At 42.1% G+C, this 16,566-nt stretch overlaps 1 protein-coding gene across 2 annotated transcripts in view; it reads right to left on the bottom strand.

Moving 5' to 3' along the window:
* Positions 1 to 15,640, bottom strand: part of LOC147267511 (copine-9-like) — a 136,948-nt gene extending 121,308 nt beyond the window's left edge. Inside the window, exons 1-2 of one of the 2 annotated variants that reach the window (XM_086198380.1) lie at positions 15,598 to 15,640; positions 15,346 to 15,500 (exon numbers count right to left, since the gene is read on the bottom strand). In XM_086198380.1, coding sequence (XP_086054506.1) covers positions 15,346 to 15,422 — 77 coding nt within the window. In that variant the 5' untranslated portion in view covers positions 15,423 to 15,500; positions 15,598 to 15,640. The other variant, XM_086198379.1, reaches the window with a different exon arrangement.
* Between the last annotated feature and the right edge of the window lie 926 nt (positions 15,641 to 16,566).

The following is a 16,566-nucleotide window of genomic DNA, read 5'->3' as shown; positions in this document are numbered from 1 at the left end:
TCATTTAGTACATACTCTATAGGATGTTCTATCTGCATGTCTGCAACCCACAGTAAACAAAAACACACAGGACCCAAACCTAAAAGATTGCACTGCAGAACTAAAAGCTGCAGGAAATTTACCATCATAACAAGTTAGAAAGACTGAATGGAGAAGGGTTATACTGACAGGTGGAACAACTTCTTTCTCTGTTATATTTCTGTTTTTAGACAAGTCCTTGTGGTTAGAGTTGGTGGAACATCACTGGACATTTAAAAAAAGAGTTGCATTCTGACATAATTATCTCGAGTAAGAAAAGCACATCTTATCCATTCAGTAGATTTAGATCCATGCACAAAGATAAATTGGAATCGCCAATCAGAATGATCTCAATCTGACTGAAGGAATACTGTCATCCAAGCTGCTCATCGAGACTATTTCTAGGAGGGAGGGTGAGGATGAGGATGACTTCTGAATAAAATGGCACAAATAAACAAGGAGGTTGGAAGAATATAAAATGCTATTAAAGCAATGGGCCTTGTTTTGAATCAGGGTCGACGACAGGGCACTGTTGAGTTTGAGGTCATCTGGAGAACAGTTTTTCATTTCAGGTCAAAGTTTTCAATTCCTTACAGTAAAACTCAACTACAAGTGAACTGCAAATTTCTGTGGTTTGACTTCTGGCAAGCCTGAGGGTCCATATGAGGATAGAATCAAATTTCTGCATCGTTACTGATACACAAGAAATCTGAGACTATGTATGGTGATTGGGAGGCCAAGTTACATGCAGTCATTGAATTCATTTTAGATGCTTCCTGATCAATGCTTTAGAGACAGATAATCATAAACACAAGGCCTACTCGGCTGCTTTGAGAAACTGGATGATACACACTCTGCGCTCCATATGGATACAGATGCAGACATCAGTGTGAGGAGGTGATAGGAAGTGTGTCAAACAGTTGTGTGATTCTTCAAAGTGTGACAGTCACGAATCCTGGCGTTACGTTTGATCCTACCCTCTTATTTGATCAGCACATCAAGGAAATCTCCAACATCTCCCTTTTTCCACCAACACATCATTGTGAGGTTTAAGTGCAATCCAAGGACAGAAGAGACGCCTTTTCTCTCCTTGTCTGATCACACAGTACTTTTCATACACGCATTTGTCTCATCCAGAATTAACATTTTGTTTTCAAGCCCGTATCAAAAGTATTTGATTGTTTCAGAATGCTGCAGGTGTAATCCTAAATATATAAGAAATATCATTATATTGTGGCAATTTTAGCTACCTCTCTCCTACTTTAGACCAAGCTTTGAGGGGCTGCAATGCAGTCCTAGACTGGTTTTGCACCTTTACACATTAATTTGTTCTCCTTCAAAAGGGCGCTTGTTCCTAGAGGGCCACCTTTGCCTTTTGAATATTTTCCCTGTCCACAGATAGCTGGTTTCTTCTTAAAAGGAAAACTTATTTTGCAAATTTAGGCCCTTCAACCCGTGACTATTATCCTTTCAGGGAGGAAGTTGTAAACACCCTCACGAATAAATGGGTAAACAGTTAACGAGAGTCATTTAAAACAGCACCTTTTGTAAGTGCTTCAGCGATAAACATAATAATGCACTGAGGGTGTCCCAGTATAGAATACAGTATAAAATGACTGGGCAGCATCCTTTATCATTATGACGTTCACCTTTGGAGCACTTCATTGCGCGTCTATTTGAATATTTTAAAGCGGCTGTGTATTATAACCTGATTAAAATCTTATTGTCCTCTTTATTGTGAGCCTGTCAGAAAAGAGTGTGGTCGATCGGGCCACCTCCTGAGGGTCTGGTGCCCAATATACTGCACTATTTTGCCTTTTTTTCGCAGTGTTTCCGTGCTTTCTCTAGGAAGTGTATCAATATAGTTGCAATGAACTAAAGCCTGTTACGGCTGACATTGGGCAAGAGGCATGATGCAAGTGAGTCCCACTGCAGACCAGCTATTAATAAACACCCTGACTGATCTGATCACAAGTGAGCAGTTCTGAGCAAGTGAGTTGCATCTCCACTGTGACCTCCTAGATGATTTCAGGATAATTCAGGACAGAATACAGTGTGTTTTGCAATAAGAATTATGGCCACTGAATGGTGAACCTGCTGTTGAGCAATGGCAAGTGATTACAGAAGAAATTGTTTGGTTTATATTTCTAGCTTTGAACACTTTCCATTTTTGTGTGATGTCAGTTTTAAAGAAAACACTCAAAATCACACAAGAATGCGTGCCCATCAAGCACTGCCATGAAAATTGAATAGATTGATATTCCTTTCTTTTTTTTGTTAAATCTTTGAACCAAGATGTGTTTGCTCATGGAGAATTGTTGGGCGTAAATTCATTGAGGGAGTGTGGTACTAGACCTGCTCTACTTGTAAAGTGTCATGAGATCACTTTTATTGTGGTTTGGCGCTAGACAAATAATATGGGCTTGACTTGACTAACCAGCTTCAGTCCTGATCATAAAGTAGCATCAAATATTTGTTCATTTTCAGCAATGACAAAACTGAGTCTGCTGTAGCTCTCCTCACTGACATGTCAATGAACATGAAAACTCATGGTTTTGTTGGCAGCCACCTGAATGGAATTTCATCAACAAAGCTACAAGCAAAAGCCAAGCCAACTTGAAGGTGTCTGCCATCTCCAAATTACGCCTCAAGAATGCCAGACTGAGTCAAGGCAGGCTTGCATAGCCTCACTTTGAGCTCATGTCTGTGACCTGTCTCCGTCTCATTTAGATCCTTCCCTGACAAATCTAAAGGCAGCTACACATGATCAACAAAATAAAACTCCTCCATGCTGTTTTCCTCTGAGAGTGGTGACAACCTGTCATCCCAACTCAGCTGCTACCCTTGGTGACAACCACCACCAGTCTTGTTCGTCGAGCTGTTTACATAGCTGAGTTTTTTGCCTAAAAACCTTGCATAGTTTTTAATGATGTATCTCCACATTTGTCTCTGTACCACTATGCTGTCTTCACACAGAGAGAGTATGGTATTTTGGTATTTCGACCATTACGGTTCTGGCTTAATGCAACTGGAGGTGATGTAAAGCTGCATTCCCATGCCTTCTCTAAGTTTCAAAACCAGAGCTATGCAGGCTATGCAGGCTATTTTAAATAACATCTATGTTAGTGTCACCATGGATTTCTGCTTGACCATCATAAAAATATGCCAGTCATTGGCATTGCTACTTTTAACTCTGAAGGTGCACAGCCCTTTTGTACTCAGATATGGGTTGTAAAGAGCAGTGACACAAGAAAACTGTTGCCAGAGAAGCTGGAGAATGATGAATTCCATTGCAACAATCCAAAACATATGATTGACTTGAACAATGCAAGTATATCCATCCATCCATCCATTTTTGTTACCACTTATCCATTTAGGGTCGTGGTGGGGGCGCAGAGCTTATCCCAGCTGACATTGGGAAAGAGGCAGGGTTCACGCTGGATGGGTCGCCAGTCCGTCACAAGGCCATCAGGAGCAATTAGGGGTTCAGTATCTTGGTCAAGGATACTTGGATACGGTCACCGGGGGAAGTGAGGATCGAACCAGTGACCCTACAGTTGCTAGACAGTCACGCTACCTCTGAGCCATGCCGCCCCCAATGCAATTACATGTCACAATAATATTGCCTTTTGAAAAATTAAATGTGTAAAGGGCAGCACAGTGATGCAGTGGTCAGCACTGTCATCTCACAGCAAGAAGGTTCCAGTTCCGAGCCCTGGCTCGAGAGCTGGGTCTTTCTGTGTGGAGTCTGCATGTTCTCCCTGTGCCTGTGTGGGTTCTCTCTGGGTACTCCGGCTTCACACAGTCCAAAGACGTCAAGAGGGGACGAGGCTCATTGGAGACTCAAAATTACTTTCTCACTTTAGCTATGAACCCAGTTTGCCACCCTTTACTTTAACTCAAAGAGGTGAAACTGTACTTAAGCTTTACTTTCTGTGAGACACTGAGGAAACAAAGGGTTTTGTCATGTAATGGGGCCTTATGCTTGAGACCTTCAGGAGACAGTGGAATTCAAGCATCCAATCAGAGATCTCCCCTACTGTGATTGACATTCTCACATTGAGAAGTCCTGGTTCCCTCCCTATGCTCACTGACCTATCCGTCATTTAAAACACTGCCAATGTCATGTTAAAGCTTCACACCACAAACCACAGCGGGAATCCATCAGAGCAACAATGCACTTCTGAAAAGCATTGAAAAGAAAAATAGAATAAACATAGCGTTAGTCTTGAGTAACATGGAGTAACCTGGATGAATATCAAAGGTGACTCTTCTTTTCCTACTTATTAAGCAATCTGGACTCAAATTCACTAAATATTTTCAAGCTAATAGTAGCCATCAACTTGGGGATGTGGCAGAAAGCCTTAAAGATAAAGAGTGTGTCAGTCCTACGATTATGACTCCTTAACTGTGTCGTAATGGCTCAAGTTTGGATGATTATTTACTGTTGAGAAATGCATTACTAATCCAAGGTATAGAGGTGAAACTTTAAGCACTAGTACAGCCCACATCACACAAATCAGATGCAAAAAAAAAACCCAAATGACATACGCCCACCACTAGGTGGCCTATGAGCAAGGTCTGAAAAGTTTTTGAAACAGATCTCTAACGTGATTTGCAGAAAGTCTTGTTCCGGTATCTTGATCTTTTTATATGTGAAGAGATATATTGATGTTGAGATTTATTCTGACTACATTGAGCTACTGTGTTACTCATGTTGCTAATTTTTTTCTCCCCTTTTTGCTGACAGGTGACACACATCCTGTTGCATTACCCCAAGATGCTCATCAGCCCACTGTTCTCACCAGTCTCCTGACTGGATGCTGCTGCTGTGTAGAGCAACCCAGGAGAAATTAAATCAGAAAAGGAAGAAATCATCACGTATATCTTGGTCTGTGTTTTTTTTCCCCCCACTCGTCTGATATAGAAGCAAAAATAGGGTCAAATAGGTCAAACTTGACCTCTGCTGTTTTAGCCTGCTGTGTCTCACCTGTCGGCACAGCGATATAACATTCTGTGCACAGACGCAAATCTTTTTCCACTCTTCTCTCAACCCCTTGAACACAAATGTAAAACATCTTAGCCCTCATAAAAAACACAACCTATTACCACCTGCAGTGGATGTGAGCAACAATAATATTTCTGTGTTTGAGAATAAAACCCTTAATGGAAAAAAGAGGAGAGAAGAATAAGAGCATGAAGAAAGCTGATTTCTTTTTTCCTGAGGCAAATCCTCCTCATAATACAAAACGAGATGATTTACTTCAAGAATGAAAAAGCAAAAAGCAGTAGCGGAGAAATGTAGAGAAGTTACATATTCATCTTCAGATGGATTACACACATGTTCATGTGAAAAGGAGACATGACCAAATTAATACTTTTTAAGTCACCCAAATGTCAAGTATCTGCCAAAACAAATGAGCCCCAGACAGAGGATGATGAAAGAAGCTGAGCTTTGAGGATGGTGAGGATAGAACTGCACAGATCAGACTGAGTTCACGGCTCGTCTTGTTGCTAGAGGCAGCAGTTACTCAGATAAGAAGGAATAACAAGATCATCGCTGTAGAACAATAGTCCGCTATCCTGATCATACAAATGGCCTCTGCCAGATGAAATGTTGTTTTCATGCAAGTCCATATTAATCCAAAGGCCTTTACATGCCACAAATAAACAACACAAAAATGCAAACTAATTGGCAGTGAATATTTGACATCAAATCTATTTGTACCAGCAGCGATGTAAAAATTTGCAGTCCTTCAGCATTTGTTCATTTATTTCAGTCTGTGAGACTGTTGTCAGCTCATTTCTCAGCAATGAGCATTGTCTCAATGAGGGGGATCACCTCCACTGGATCCATGAGCCTCGTTTCCTTATCTAGAAATCATTCCCAGAGTTGGAGGGGTTCCCTAGTGACAGAGACTGAGTGAGTTCCTGTTCACATTAATAACCTTTTATCGCTAAAGACAACATATTTTGATGAGTGAAACTATTCATGAGTGCAGTTCAATCATTGAAATAATGATTCAGAACAAAGCTGCAGCATGAATGGCAAGACAAGTCAAACTGATAAACTATGGAATTTCTATATCTAAACAGTGCTCCCCCTAAAAAACAGTAATTATCTATTCACCATAATGCAGGAACTCCAGCTTCCTCCCACAGTCCAAAGACATGCAATTGGGAACTAGGCTAATGGATACTCTAAATTGACCGTAGGCATGGCTGTGAGTGTGAATGGTTGTCTGACTATATGTGTTGGCCCTGCAATGGACTGACGACTTGTCCAGGGTGAACCCCACCTCTCACTCCGAAGGCTGCTGGGATAGGCTCCACCCCCACGACCCTCAACAGGAATAAGCGGAAGAAAATGGATGGACATTTGTTTGTGTTTTTTGTCCATAAAACACATCACTGGCGCCACGTTTTGAGCCTCATTAAAACACAGCGTTATGGCTGGGAGCTACAGGAGGGACGAGACTGAAAAACATGTCATCAGTGACTTTCAACTTGGCATGTCAAGGTTTCAAGACACTGGGATTAATTTTTAGGAGAAGTAAGGAGAGATTTTATGGTTTTATTATGTTATTAGATGACTGCAATGCCTTTTCCTGAGACACTCCAGTGGGAGTACCACTGGCAGAGGAGGAGTAGCTGCAATTTATCAGTCAAATTTGCTTATTCACCCTCGACCTGATTGTTCATTTAATTCATTTGAGAGCCTGACTGTCAGCTTTTCCCACCCAGACTGGAAAGCAGAGAAACCACTCTTACTTGCAGTTGTGTGTCGTCCTCCTGCACCTTATTCTGAGTTCTTAGAAGAATTCCCTGACTTTCTGTCTAACATGGCATTGAATTCAGACAAAGTCATTATAGTGGGTGACTTAAACATCCATGTGGAGGTTGATGGGGATTGTCTGGCCACTGCGTTTAAGTCGCTTCTGGATTCTGTTGGCTTCTCTCAAAGGGTAAACAAACCCACCCACACTTTGAATCATATCCTTGATTTAGTACTCACTTATGGAATAGAAGCTGACCGCATCATAGTTCTTCCTCAGAACCCCGTCTTGTCTGATCACTCCTTAATTACATTTGAATTTACTTTAACAAATTATATCCTACCTGGGAAAAAATCCCGCTTCAGTAGATGTTTGTCTGACACTGCTGTTTCTAGATTTAAGGAGCTTATTCCAGCAGAGCTTGCTGCCACATCTTGTAGTAATATAATGGGCAGTTATGTTGATTTCACCCCCTCGCAGGTAGACTATCTTGTGGACAGCACTACAGCAGCACTCCTTGGAACACCTGATGCCATAGCTCCCCTGAAAAAGAAGGTTATCAACCAAAAAGAATAGTTCCCTGGTACAGCCCAAAGCTGCGTGCCTTGAAACAGAAGACCAGACAACTGGAAAGGAAGACACATTCCAGCCAGCATGAGGAAGACCGCCAAGCCTGGAAGGATAATTTATCAATACTGTATATAAAAAAGAACCTCGTAATACTAGAAGCACTTACTACTCATCCTTAATAGACAAGAATAAGAACAACCCCAGGTTCCTCTTCAGCACCGTGGGCAGGCTCACCAAGAACCATAGTGCTGTTGAGCAATGCATCCCCCCAACTCTCAGCAGTAACGACTTCCTTTCTTTCTTTACTGAAAAGATTGTGAACATCAGAACAAAGATTGCCAGTAATGGAGGACAGACTACAGTTCCCATAGAAGCACCTCCCTGACTTGGTGCATACTTGGACAGCTTCGCCCCCATCGACCTGTCAGAATTAACTTCTGCAGTCACTTCCTCCAAGTCAGCCACTTGTCTGCTGGATCCCATCCCGACAAGCCTACTTAAGGATGCCTTCCCCTTAGTCAACACTTCTAGATTGAACCAAATTAATCTTTCCTTAGTCACAGGTTATGTGCCACAAGCCTTTAAGGTGGCTGTCATCAACCCTTTACTTAAAAAAACCTTCTCTTGACCCAGATGTGTTAGCCAACTATAGGCCTATATCCAACCTCCCCTACATCTCCAAGATCCTTGAGAAGGTTGTCCTGGAGCAGCTACATGAACATCTGCACAGCAACGAGCTTTCTGAAGCCTTCCAGTCTGGATTCAGAGAACACCATAGCACTGAAACAGCACTGGTCAGAGTCTCGAATGATCTTCTTATAGCTTTTCATTTTTGGGTGAATTATCCCTTTAAGGCTTCTAATTTGTTGATTTAAGAGAAATTCTGAACTCTGATTATCAGTAAATTATTACTGATTTCCTTAAACAACACTTTCAAATCTGTACTTGAATATGGAAGCATGAAACTTATTTCTACAGCGCCTCTCAAGTAACATGACCCTCCTCCATCATCCCTTATAACTGATACCATAATGTGCTAGATCGACCAAAAAAAAAAAATAAAGCAACTTTTTGCCTATGATGATATACAATTTGCAAATACATTAATTTCACAGAGACAAGAAGTCAATCTGCACCACATGTGCTTCAGAGTGTGGTGCCAGCTGTATAAACCATTGAAGAATCATTGGTGTCTCAACCACTTCCTCCATTTGTGCTTGTGAAAGATTGACAGCGTCGGGAAAAAAGATCATAAATTCACCGTTTAGCGTTTGTCTTTCCAACTCATTCCCACAAGTTTCATATTACCTTTTGAAATTTATGATCAAAAGACCTAATTTACATGAAGCTCTGTCTCAACTTTGAGTATAAAAAACCGAAGGACATCATGAAGGTAGGAACTAAAGTTAAATGTCATTTCATTTCGGAGAACCAGGGCCATTGTTCTCAAAAAGCTTTTCTTAACACTGAAAGCTCTCAAATACACAAAACTTTTAAAGCTAAGAGTTTCCTGCCGAGAGGAACTTTTACTGAGGAACTGGAGAGCTGGCAAGAGAAAGGGGCAAGTTGACTGAAGAGGACAGGTTTCCTTCCAATGTCCAACATGCTGGCTGATAGAAGTCTGAATGATGTCATTCAATACTGCATAAAGAGATGTCATGTTGCCATACTTAAACCAGGGTTAATATACTATTGCCAGCAGCTTTTTAAACATCTGTATCTCACTAAAAAAATAGAGGAAAAGCATTGATACATCCATTTAATCCTGCTTCTAACATGAGACGTAATCCCCTCCAAACGGAACAGAAAAATAACGTGGACAAGGACACACTTTTGCGTCTTCCACCACCTGAGGAGGATGAGGAGGAGCAGAATTAGAGGAACATTTGGTACTGGGATAACACCCAAAGTCTTGCAGTAAAGGAAATACTTTTTTAAAAGTGCAGTACCATTGAATACTTCTAAAATGTTGAAGTGATGTTGACTGCCAGCAGCAGCCGTGTTGGGATTCTTGGTCTTAGATATGTAGTCCTCTTCTCCAAAACCCCAAAACTTTCTCAAATTTAGACCTGACTTTAGCGGAGTAGTAGGATTTTTAATATTCAGACTGATGTGCTTATTATTTTTGAGTTCTTCCTTAATCGACATGTTGTAGGAGTAACTTCGAGCCTTCAGCGGTTTCATGAATACAGGTTCTAATTCCTCTCTCTCTCCTGTACAGTTGAACTTAAAATGATCTGTAGCAAGATCCATTCAAGCCAACCCCATTCTGTCAGTGTAAGACAGTGCCTCTGTAACCCCTTTGGACTGGCAGGACCAGGGGTCACTGAAGACCAGGAACAGCTTGTCACAATCATAGGATATTTTCCAGACAGCACATGTCCATTTCCTCACTCTGAACAATAATGAAGCCAAAACTAGCAGCTATCATGGGCTGGTGTCCTCATTGTGTGATACGACCAACATATCACCAAAAATACAGGCCTTTTACATTCACATAACTATATATTATATATATATTATATATATGTGTGTGTGTGTGTGTGTGTGTGTATAGGGCCGCACGGTGCTACAGTGGTTAGTGCAGTTGCAGGGTTCACGCTGGATGGGTCACCAGTCTGTTGCAAGGCCATCAGGAGCAATTAGGGGCTCAGTATCTTGCTTAAGGGCACTTTGACAGGGCCATTGGGGAAAGTGAGGATCGAACCAGTGACCCTTCAGTTTCTAGACAGTCACTCTACCTCTGAGCCATGCTGCCCCCAATGCAAGTACATGTCACAATAATATTGCCTTTTGAAAAATTAAATGTGTGAAGGGCAGCACAGTGATGCAGTGGTCAGCACTGTCACCTCACAGCAAAAAGGTTCCAGGTTCGGGCATTTTCTATACTGCTTATCTGTTAAGGGTCACGGGGGGCTGGAGCCTATCCCAGCTGACATTGGGCGAGAGGCGGGGTTCACCCTGGATGGGTCGGCAGTCTGTGGCAGGGCCATCAGGAGGTTACTTCAACATGGTCTACCAGGGGAAGTGAGGATTGAACCAGCGAACCTCTAATTGATTCTCTAATCAATTTATTTTTTATTTAAATAATGATGTAATTCAGAGTGTGACCCAGATTCTTTACAAATACTGCAACAAAATAAAGTCAAGCACAAATCTTAAGTGCAGGTCCAAACACTCTGTATAATCCATCATGAAATGTTAGTGGTGGCAGTTACAAAAATATTCACTCTCACCGAAATCGCCCAAATTGCTGATTTCCATGCAAAATGCGCAAATTATGCAGGGCTTGCACAATTTCACAATCCCCACATTTTCGGTGCAAAAAAGTCACACGTCTTCGAAGAGTCGAAAAACGTTGCATTTACTAAACAAAAGAGCAGCTTTTTCCTTCTGTTGTCTTGGGAACGTTGAGAAACAACGTCATCAGAAAGCTGCCCCCTCGCCTCCCGTGAAGAGGACATGATGAAGTCCGCTAATCAGTCTCATTTGCCAACAAAAAGAAGCTTGGAACTTGTTGGACTCATCAACGTTTTGTAAGTTTGAGCCATATGTTTATTGAGGTCTGAAATAAAACCAGATGAGAACATAATTATTTACAGCACTTTCTGTGACGTAGGATGCTTGCTTATCACTTGAAATGACTCTTTACATCAAGGTAGAAGCCTACTGAGACTTGGGGAATCTTTTTTTTTTTCTCTTATTCATCAAAGCGCAGTTTTTGCAACTTCCTGCAATTTTTGCAACTTCCTGCAATTTTTACAATTTCCTGCAATTTCATCGCATAAAATTGCATAAATATCCCAGATATTCCATTGCATTTTTTAAGAAAACATTCCACATCATCAAGGGTTTTTGTCTGCAACAATCACAAAAAAACGCTGGATTTCTCTGGAAGGACTGAATAATGTGGAGATGATATTGCTGCCAATTCAAAGCAAAATTTTATTTCTTCCACTTGTACCTTGACGAAGTTTGCCATGTGATTTGTTCTCTCTCTCTCTCTCTCTCTCTCTCTCTCTCTCACACACACACACACACACACACACACACACCTCTTTCTCTTCATTGAGACACCATGACTGGGAGAAAGGTCAAACAGCTGGCTATATTTTCTCCTTTGTGGTCTTCAGGTAAGTGGCTCACCTGTATGTCCAGGATGCTTTACCTTGGGTCCAACTTTATGTTAAGCTGTCTGAAGCTTTCTCTCACAACAGTTTCGACTGGCATCCTGTCTTTCGTCAAACCAACAGTGTCTGCCTCTGAGATATCTTCCATGGGTTTGGTTTTTCTGTCATATAGGTCCGAAGTCAACAAAGGTTCTCTTGAGACCTTTACAACTGGCATTAAAAGGCATTTTGTGATCTTATTGCAGTCAGTTTGTGTTTAACTGAATAGATAAACACTTGGTATTAATGTGCAAAACTTGTGTCCAGATTGAGATCTAATCACTCCTCCCCTATCACCCAATCATCACGTCTTCTTCTGATGAACGTCAGCAGAGGCATTTTCGGCGGTGAGCAATACCATCATCTCGTTTACGCATCAGTGGAACAACAAAAGAAAAAGATGCACGCCATTAATGAAGTTGCACTGTTGGATGGATTTCTGTTTGCTATTCAGCGTAGGAGTGTGTTCTTCAACAACTGGAAAACCAGCAGCAGATGAGAAGAATATATTGCTCGCCAGCTGCTATTATTTTAGCCGTGCTGAGGGCCATAACTGTCCTGGGACGATCTGGAGGCAGGAGCGCAGCCAAGCCTGGTGGGGGAAGATTGTCATTGGTATCAAAACTACGTACCCATCACTAACACTGATGACATATTTTGGCCCACTGAGTTGTTGAGACATCTTTGCATTTGAACTTCTGTTTTTGACCATCTCCAGAGGTGGTTTGGCAGACCAGATCACGATCTGTCCTCATTGCATCTCAGGTGCATTTACACCTGTACTGTCATGTGATGAAGCGCTATCTGATTAAAATCAACCTAGCAACAACTTATTTTACCTCCAGGTGTTCATAGGGCCACAGATTAGCTTTGCCATGCGGAATCTGTAAAGTCTGTATGTTTAGCCTACAACATCGTCAGCTGTCCACAGCACATGGAGGGTTTTCAGCACTCTTCAGACTAAAATCGAGTGCTTCTGACTGAGGTGGTGAAATAAGTTTGATGCCCTTTTTTTTTGTTACTGTTTTCTCACAGATCTGATAAATAACCCTGACTTGCTGTACATCTTCTCTTCTTTCTGTTAACACACCACTTCCAGGCTACTGAAGACGCTGTCCTCAGTCCTACAGCGTCCAGCCCCTTTCAGCCACATTTGCTGTTGCTGTAAATTAGTAATTTAGTTCAAATCTAAAGTTACATACAGCATGACAACATTACATCGACAGCCATACTCCCTCCATCGATCCAATTTCTTCCGTTTATCCTGTTAAGGATCTGTATCCCAGCAGCTTTTGGACAAGAGGCAGGTTTCACACTGGACAGGTCACCTGTCCATCACAGGGTCAACACATATAGACAGACAACCATTCACACACAGTCACACCTATGGTCAATTTAGAGTCTGGATTAACCTCGTCCCCTCTTGATGTCTTTGGACAGTGAGAGGAATCAGGAATACCTGGAGAAAACCCACGCAGGCACAGGGAGAACATGGAGACTCCACTCAGAAAGATTCCATGCCCGAGCAAGGACTCAAACCTTCTTGCTGTGAGGCGACAGTGCCACCAGCGTGCTGCCCACCATGATCTCTTTATAAGTTTTTTCCTGTATTATGTGTATATGATATTCCACACTCTTTCTTCCCATCTCTTCATAACAATTTTCAAGTATAAAAGGGTAAGTCGCTGACTGATAGTTTTTCCTATCAGTTTTGCATCAGTGCTCTTTTAAAATGTTTCAGAATGACCTTTTGTCTACGGGCCAAGGCAGCAGCACCTAGCAAGACCTACAGCGAAAGTTGTGTTTGCAGCAGCCTGGTGGCTGTCAATGTTACAGAATTTTCTGTCTTTTTTTACCTCATTCTATCATTATTATTATTATTTGATAACACATATTAACTGGTGACCCATCCAGGGTGAACCCTGCCTCTCACCCCAAGGCTGCTGGGATAGGCTCCAGCCCCCCTGCAACCCTTAACAGGATAAGCAGTAGAAAATGGATGGATGAATGGAACAACGACATACAACTGGTGCCAAATTTGCAATGTTCCCTTCATTAATCACTTAATATTTATGAGGGCAGTTCATAAATGACATGTAATGTTCTTTGTGTCTGTGTTGCTTGGGAGGACATAATTACAGACAGGTGCTTTTTCAAACAGGGAAAATAATTGTGGGGTGTCAGTTCACTGTTAGCGTGGACCATTAAAGCATTTCATCAATGGTGTGAATGCATTATTCAACAGAGTCGGGGGATTTTGACCTGCCAAGGACTGCACCCCCTCATGTAATGATAGTACACTTTGACATTAAATAATACTGGGAGCACTACAGAAAACCACATAGGACAATTTAATATCCAGGAATTCACATTACAGACACACCGACACCACTGTGACAAATTGGTCACATTTCCCAACACTGACCACACCGTCCAGCCATCTTCTGGGTCTGACCTACTTTTACTTGCAATGAAATCATATGCGCCTTCAGGTTCTGTTCATCTTGGGGAAGAGGACACGGAGCACAGTGAAGAATGACATTTCTACAGGAATCGTATGGGATTCCCAGGGGAAGGGAGTCAATTTCATTATTCATCATATGTCTGTAATGGGACGGAGGGAGGGGTTGGAAAAGAATCATAATAATGATTGGTTGGCTTTTACATATTATTTGAGACTCTAACAGCCAGCACAACATGGCTCTCCACAAAATAACATCCTTCCTGCAGAATCACTCTTCAACCATCGCTGGCTGTGTTGAAGACCAGTTTCACTGGGGAGGGGGGATTCATCATGTATTAAGGCTCTTACAGTTTGCCTGGAAGAAACGCAACGCATTATGGGCAAGGTGAGTTTATAGGGATGCATAATAATATCTACACATCATTGGTTTTGGCTGATATTATTCACAAGGCCTACAGTTATATCGGCCTACTTTTTCTTAAGTCACTTCTGCTTTGCTCACCTTTGATCACCTTTAATGATGAAGAAAAGACAGTAACTGGATGATTTATGGGTTTTTCAGAATGTTTTTAAAAATTGAAAAAACATACTTTTTCAAGTAAATGTTGCCATTGATTTTTCAGTCTGTGAAAAGTGAATATCTTTTAAACTTGTTATTTGTACGGATAATATTGATAAGGTAAATGTCAGTTACTGGCGTTCCAACAAGTTTATGCATCAACAGAAATTCTTGCTCATCTTCCACACAGCTGGATATTTCTTAAAACAAAACATAGTTGGAATATTGCTAGGATTCATTTCCTACAGGAATACGCCTTCAATAATTTGTGTTTAAAAAAACGCATGAAGGTAGTTTTTTTCTGTTTTGCTATTTTACACTCCCCCTTTGTAACAACCCTGTTGAGGTGTATTTTCTACTCTTCTACTGATTTTAAAAAGACTTCTAGTCCTGTTGAGTTATTCTTATTCCAGCGTGTCCTCCCTCTCTGTCCGTCTCTCTCTTTACGGTCGACTGGCACGTTTCGTCTCCACCCATTCATGTAATCTCGGAGTTGCGCTCTCTGGAACAATCCAAGGCTCTCGGAATAAATCCTGGGTCTGATGGTGACAGAACACCCACATACCCACGCACACCCACAGCGCATGGACGCACGGTCCTGGTCAGGAGAAGAAAGAGTTCGTCCACGCACCCTGAACCCACGAAGGAAAAGTCTTACTTGAATACAATATCAGAAAAATTTAGCCCAACAAATTCGTGGACGTTGTGACGGAAACACTGACTTTATCCGCAGAACTGTAGAATCAGGCAGCTACGTAGTTAGAAAGGAAGCGTGTTTGCGGTCCTTACCTGCAAGAAACGGTGATTTCGATCTTTGTCGCAGGTACGATGGAGTTGAGTGGGTCGAAATCCCCAATAGTCGCCATTGTTCAGGTTTCTTTTTCTTAATCACTTCTTCCTGATCCTTTAAGTTTCGCACTAATTCCTTTGTGTCTACAATGTGTCTGTCCAGAGACGGAGAGTTGTTAATTAGTCAAGTCCGATTGAAGTAGTTGCCGGTGCTGACCGTGTCTGGAGTGCAATTGAGGGTGGGAGGCATACCTGCGGGTTATTAGGCTTTCATTCATAGCCAGAGAGAGAGAGAGAGAGAGAGAGAGAGATCCTCGGCTCTTTCATTCTCTCCATCCATCGCCAGGTGGAAGCAGAGACCTCCACAAACTCTGTAGACGGTCCAAATAATGGACTGTGTGTGTATGTGGGGTGATCAGTGCCACTGGGAAGAAAGTAGAGGATGCGACAGCACCTCAGAGGATGCATTTGCATTTATCTGTTTTTCCAAGATGGGTTATTGATTTATTAAGCCTACTGAGTATGTGGGGGGGGGGGGGGTTAACACCTATCCTTCTTAACTCAAATAGAACAAAAAATTTAATTCCGGTGATCTAGATTAATGTGGAAGTACTGTATGGCATTCCCTGTTTGTGCCTCTTATGTACGAACATATATTCATGTCACATGCCAGGGTGCTTTCTTCCATTCCTGAGACCCGCCCACTTTGAGTTCATGGATTTGTCCAGCAGATTCCTGGTGGAGTGGAGGCAATGTCACACTGAAGGGAAAAGAATTGGAAACATCCATCCTCTGAAAGATCAATTCTTCATCGTAAATCTTAAAGGGAATTTGGAGAAACGTCTTCTTGTCATCACTTTTTGTGTCAGATGAAAAGACAAATACCCTCACTCTCTGCATGCATGACGGAGTTCCAGACCTCCACTGGACAGCTGACTGCTAGTTAGCTTAGCTGTGAGTGACACTCCTGTAGTAGTGGAGCAGGAGAGAAAGACATAGGTCATCAAATACACGTCGTTGTCGTCGTCCTTCTCCGCTTTATCCGGTTGGTCCGGGTCACGGGGGCAGCAGCCTCAGCAAGGAAGCCCAGATTATCCTCTCCCCAGCCACTTCCACCAGCTCTTCTGGGGCGTTCCCAGGCCAGCCGAGAGACATAATCCCTCCAGCGTGTCCTCGGTTGGCCCCAAGGCCTCCTCCCAGTTGGGCATGCCTGGAACACCC

This window comes from Aulostomus chinensis, chromosome 3 (assembly GCF_037954235.1).
Source record: "Aulostomus chinensis isolate RoL2024-O1b breed Wild chromosome 3, RoL_Achi_v1.0, whole genome shotgun sequence".
Taxonomy (NCBI): Eukaryota; Metazoa; Chordata; class Actinopteri; order Syngnathiformes; family Aulostomidae; genus Aulostomus; species Aulostomus chinensis.
The sequence above is the reverse complement of the archived record's forward strand: the minus strand, read 5'-3'. Positions and strand labels throughout refer to the sequence as shown.